The sequence below is a fragment of the Dendrobates tinctorius genome, unplaced genomic scaffold (assembly GCF_039654945.1).
Source record: "Dendrobates tinctorius isolate UK_male_01 unplaced genomic scaffold, ASM3965494v1 ptg000236l, whole genome shotgun sequence".
NCBI classification, from domain to species: domain Eukaryota; kingdom Metazoa; phylum Chordata; class Amphibia; order Anura; family Dendrobatidae; genus Dendrobates; species Dendrobates tinctorius.
Window position 1 is genome coordinate 1,051,270 of NW_027361903.1, and position 6,231 is coordinate 1,057,500.

The following is a 6,231-nucleotide window of genomic DNA, read 5'->3' on the forward strand; positions in this document are numbered from 1 at the left end:
CAGGGGCAGAGCTAAGCAGGGCAGTGGTGCAGCAGGCACAAGAAGAAGAAATGAACACTGAGGAGGCAGCGCCAAATTCAAAAGCAGGACATGACTGATGTATGTGAGGCGTCTCTGTCAGAGGGGGAAAGACCTGCCCCCCTGAAAAATATCAGGTATGTCTGACCAATTTTAAAAATGATTATTTCGGCGGTGGAAGGAAGGTGGATGCTAAATAAAAGAGCCACCTTGACATAATGCAGCATTAGTGCTGCACAAGGTGGCTCTTTTACTTAAAAACACCTGGGGGGGGGGGTGGCAGGTTCTCTTTAATGATCTTAAGTTAGCTAGGACCACAGTCACCAAAAAAAACATTGGTAACACATTGTGCCGTAAAGGCTTAAAATCCTGCAGTGCCCACAAGGTTCCACTGCTCAAGAAGGCACATGTGCAGGCCCATCTGAAGTTTGCCAGTGAACACCAGGATGATTCTGTGAGTGATTGGGAGAAGGTGCTGTGGTCAGATGAGACAAAAATCTAGCTCTTTAGCATTAACTCAACTCGCCGTGTTTGGAGGAAGAGAAATGCTGCCTATGACCCAAAGAACACCCTCCCCACTGTCAAGCATGGAGGAGGAAACAACATGTTTTGGGGGTAGTTCTCTGCTAAGGGCACAGGACTACTTCACCGCATCAATGGGAGAATGGATGGAGCCATGTACCGTAAAATCCTGAGTGTCGACCTCTTCCCTCCGCCAGGACATTAAAAATGGGTCATGGCTGAGTCTTCCAGCAAGACAATGACCCAAAACATACAGCCAAGGCAACAAAGGAGTGGCTTAAAAAGAAGCACATTAAGGTCATGGAGTGGCCTAGCCAGTCTCCAGACATTAACCCATAGAAAACTTGTGGAGGGAGCGGAAGCTCCGAGTTGCCAAGCGACAGCCTCAAAATCATAATAATTTAGAGATGATCTGAAAAGAGGAGCGGAACAAAATTCCTCCTGATGTGCAGAAAACTCATCATCAACTGCAACACACGTCTGACTGCTGGGCTTGCTAACAAGGATTTTGCCACCAAGTATTAAGCCTTGTTTGCCAGAGGGATCAAATACTTATTTCTCACTGCAAAAGGCAAATACATTTATTTAATTTATACAATGTGATTTTCTGGATTTTATTTTTGGATATTTTATCTCTCAATGTTAAAATTAACCTTCCCTTAAAAATATAGACTGTTCATGTCTGTGTCAGTGGGCAAACTTACAAAATCAGCAAAGGATCCAATACTTATTCCCTCACTGTAAAACATTTGAGGTTGTGCACAGGTTATAAACAGGCAATGTACAGGGAGTCTACATACAGGATATATGCAGGAGACCGGCATCCGCTTCCTCTGTTAGTTTACCCCATACGGCTGCAGGGATGGAGATGAGGATGAAGATGCTGGTGATCATCTAGGAATAGATACAGGTTGCCATTATACACATATACACACATAAGGCATTGTTTACACTGTTTTCTACAGATGGGGCTCATACGTATCATAGTCTATGGGGCCGTCGATACCTCACAGATGGGGCTCGTACGTATCGTAGTCTATGGGGGCCATTCACACCTCACAGATGGGACTCTTAAGATGGGGCTCGTACATATCGTAGTCTATGGGGGCCGTTCACACCTCACAGATGGGGCTTATACGTATCGTAGTCTATAGGGAGCCGTTCACACCTCACAGATGGGGCTTATATGTATCGTAGTCTATGGGGGCCATTCACACCTCACAGAAGGGGCTCGTACATATTGTAGTCTATGGGGCCGTCGACACCCCACAGATGGGGCTCGTACGTATTGTATCGTAGTCTATGGAGGCCATTCACGCCTCTCAGATGGGACTCTTAAGATGGGGCTCGTACATATAGTAGTCTATGGGGCCGTTCACACCTCACAGATGGGGCTTATACATATCGTAGTCTATGGGGCCGTCGACAACCCACAGATGGGGCTCGTGCGTATTGTAGTCTATGGGGCCGTTCACACCTCACAGATGGGGCTTGTACATATCGTAGTCTATGGGGCCATCGACACCACACAGATGGGGCTTATACGTATCGTAGTCTATGGGAGCCATTCACACCTCACAGATGGGACTCTTAAGATGGGGCTCGTACATATCGTAGTCTATGGGGCTGTTCACACCTCACAGATGGGGCTCATACGTATTGTAGTCTATGGGGGCCATTCACACCTCACGGATGGGGCTTATACGTATCGTAGTCTATGGGGCCGTCGACACCTCACAGATGGGGCTCGTACGTATTGTAGTCTATGGGGCCGTTCACACCTCACAGATGGGGCTTATACGTATCGTAGTCTATGGGGGCCATTTACACCTCACAGATGGGGCTCGTACGTATTCTAGTCTATGGGGGCCGTTCACACTTCACAGATGGGGCTCATACGAATCATAGTCTATGGGGCCGTCGACACCTCACAGATGGGGCTCATACGTATTGTAGTCTCTGGGGCCATTCACACTTAACAGGTGGGGCTCGTACGTATCGTAGTCTATGGGGCCGTTCACACCTCACAGATGGGGCTCGTACGTATCGTAGTCTATGGGGCCGTTGACACCTCACAGATGGGGCTCGTACGTATCGTAATCTATGAGGCCGTGACACCTCACAGATGGGGCTCGTACGTATCGTAGTCTATGGGGCCGTTCACACTTCCGTGTAATCTTGGGGAGTAACGGGGACTTGTCCGATTTCCATCTATCTCCCCAATAAAAGTTTATGGTCCAGTAAGACATTGGACGCACCAGAGGCCACCTTTTGACTAATGGAGGCGGTGGAGAAAGCTCCATCAGCGATATTATATCATCCGAGAGAACTGATGAAGTTCTGACCAAACGCTGTTTACCCCGGCACGGATCCCCCGAGGTGTGAATGAGGCCCTGTGCCGCAAGTGTAAGGGGGTGACATAGGATAATCGCTTGCTCTGCTCCCCTAATGGTTCTTACTGTGTAACTGTTCACATATATTAGTTACTGAAATGTCGTAGTTAATATTCGGTGGTACTGCTACATGTAAAATATGTATTACCCCACATAGTCAATGGTACTGCCACACTTTTCAGTGTTACCATTTAATGTACAATGTTGTATATGTGTTATGTGCCTGTAATATAACACTTTGTAAGATAGGGAACGTAAAGTGCATCCTTCGGACATTAGAGGGGGGCATCTTAGTATTATAGTTCTCCTAGCTAAGGGTAAGTGTAGTTTCTTTGGGGGCCACTAAATGGGGGCATACTAGTGTGCACGGTTAGAATAGGTCATAGCTAGTTTGTAGGGGGTTAAAATAAGAGGGGCTGCCGGGTGGTAAGATAGGAGTTTTTAGGAAGTTTAGTCAGACGGGGCCAGGGTGCCTGAAGTGTCCAAATGGGCTATAGGCCCCAGATGGCTCGGCAGCCACGCAACGTTAGGTAGCTGAAGCCCACATTATCTACGGCCACTGGACATCATCTCAGTGGGCCAGTACAGGAGAAGAAAGATGTGGGGACTCATAGCCCAGGCGGATGCCTTTAGGGCGGGAGTTGGTTGGAGTGAGGATCTGAAGGAAATTTGTGCTTCAAAGGGAACGGTACAGATGGGCCGGATGCTTTTCCAGAGGCAACCAAACCAGGTGACTGATGATTCCAAGTCTAGGGCAAAACAGGCAGAAGGAATTGTCATCATGGCGAGGTTAGGCCAGGAAGGATCTGGGGAGCAGTCTAAGATGGTCCGGTCTGGACGTGTGCCGCTCAAAAGCGTCAGAGAAGAAGAGAAAGATGAGGAAACAAGTGAATTCCATAATGTGCCAACTGTGGATGCAACGTGTGAAGTTCTAAGTAAAGAGAATGTTCAAGTTATCCTGGACTGTGTTTCCATTACTGGAGGTCACCTGGAAAGGGGCCATCGCTGCCTGGGAAGTGCCCAGGGGGACCTGAAACTGGTGATGCAGGTATGCTGAGAAGTGGAATACAGTTTTCTGTGAGGGAAGATGGGACACAGATGCTTCAGTGTCTCTGGCCATGACTACAGTCCTGGCCTCCCCTTACACACACATCCCATCACCCACGCATCAGTTGACATTCGCAGAGTGATACTCACAGTGATTCCGGACGAGAGCTCGATCTGACAGATGGACACAAGTCTCTGGGTTCAAAAGAAAGTGAAAAATTAAAATACATAATGAACACAAAAACCCAAGCTACATGATAAAAAGTATGTGCCCCAATTACTCTGCTTTCTAATGCACCAGTGATAGCAGGAAGAGCGGGGGCTAAGCGCCAGAGTTGGTGTGATGCTAGTCACTTCTCAATGTCATGCAGTGAGTCAGAATGGTCAAGGAGGCCAAGGTCAGGAGCCAGGAGGGTACATCATAAACAGAAGGAATACCAGGAGGATAATGGATCAAGAGCTGAAGGGGTTAAACAGGCAGATGGTCAAAATGAAGTCCAAGGTCAGGCAACAAAAGATCAAGCATACAGAACACAAGGTACAGGAAGCACAAGCCTCACAAGATGAATATCCGTCTGGCAGAGGTCTGAGAAAAACAGCTCAGTTAAGTAGCACAGCACTCACCTGGGGTAATGAACACTCATAGACAGCCACCACCTCCCAGTCTCAGATTAGATAGTTGAGCTGTCAATCAACACACTGACATCTGAGCACGCCCCTGTACCATATTGGATGACTGAGCTGTCAGTAACTGCACCCCAGACACGCTGAAGGGTGGAACCATGACAGTTGGTGCATCTAAGGCTACTTTCATACTTGTATTATGAGGTGCAGTGCAGGGCCGCCGCTAAGCTCCGCCCCCTACCACACCTCCTCCGATCAGCCCTCCTATGGGTGCATGACGCTGCATGCGACCAGCGTACCCTATATTTATCATTGGGTACGCTGGTCGTGCGCTGGTATGATTTTGCCGGCGTGTGCGCCCTTTTGGCGCTACTCCGAGCGCACAAAAATGCAACACGGTGCGTTTGGTGCACGTCGGCGCAGCGCCAAAAGGGCACACGCACCAGCAAAATCATACCAGCGCATGGCCAGCGTACCCAATGCTAAATATAGGGTACGCTGGTCGCATGCAGCGTCATGCACCCATAGGAGGGGCTGACCGGAGGAGGCGTGGTAGGGGGCGGAGCTTACCGGCGGCCCTTCTCTGCGCCTCTTAACGCAAGTCTGAAAGTAGCCTAATGGATGCACCATTTCTAGGGCGGCTGATGACTGGGGTTATTAGCCTGGGAGGGGGCCAATATCCCAGCGTATTAATATCAGCTTACTGCTGATATTAATAACCTTTGCTGGCTATTAAAAATAGACTCTAGACTCTACGTCCCCCTAGACTCTACGTCATTTTTTTGGGTCCCCCCTTGTTAATAACCAGTAAAGGCTAAGTAGACAGCTGTGAGCCAATATTAACCCCTTAACGACCAGGGGTATTTCATTTTTGTGTTTTCATTTTTTGCTCCCCTTCTTCCCAGAGCCATAACTTTTTCATTTTTCTGTCAATATGGCCATGTGAGGGCTTGGTTTTTTTGCGGGACAAGTTGTACTTTTGAATGACAGCATTAGTTTGAACATATCAAGTACTGGAAAACGGGAAAAAAATTCCAAGCGTGGTGAAATTGCAAAAAAAAGTGAAATTCCACAGTTGTGTTTTTTTTTTAACCATGTTCACTAAATGCTAAAATTTCCCGCCATTATGATTCTGCACGTCATTGCGAGTTCACAGACACCAAATATGTCCAGGTACTTGTTTTTTTTTTAAATGGTAAAAAAAAATTCCAAAATTTGCTAAAAAAAATAACGATTGTGCCATTTTCCAATACTTGTAGGGTGTAGCGTCTCCATTTTTCATGGTCTCGGGTTGGGTCAGGGCTTATATTTTGCGCGCCGGGCTCTTGTTTTTAGTGATACCATTTTGGTGCAGATACGATTTTTTGATCGCCCGTTATTGCATTTTAATGCAATGTTGCAGCAATAAAAAAAACGTAATTCTGGTGTTTTGATTTTTTTCTCATTACACCGTTTAGTGATCGGAGTAATTATTTTTTTACATTGATAGATCGGGCGAATGAACGCAGCAATACCAAATATGTGTATGTGTGATTTTTATTGATTTATTTTGAATGTGGCGAAAGGAGGGTGACTTGAATTTTTATATATTTTTTATATTTTTAAAAACATTTTTTTCTTACTTTTA

General features: G+C 46.8%; 1 protein-coding gene across 1 annotated transcript in view; it reads right to left on the minus strand.

Moving 5' to 3' along the window:
* Window positions 1–6,231, minus strand: part of LOC141060367 (pancreatic triacylglycerol lipase-like) — a 70,065-nt gene that overhangs the window by 40,278 nt on the left and 23,556 nt on the right. Inside the window, exons 2-3 of the mRNA XM_073556573.1 lie at window positions 4,131–4,175; window positions 1,341–1,434 (exon numbers count right to left, since the gene is read on the minus strand). Coding sequence (XP_073412674.1) covers window positions 1,341–1,434 — 94 coding nt within the window. The 5' untranslated portion in view covers window positions 4,131–4,175. The remainder of the gene's footprint in view (window positions 1–1,340; window positions 1,435–4,130; window positions 4,176–6,231) is intronic.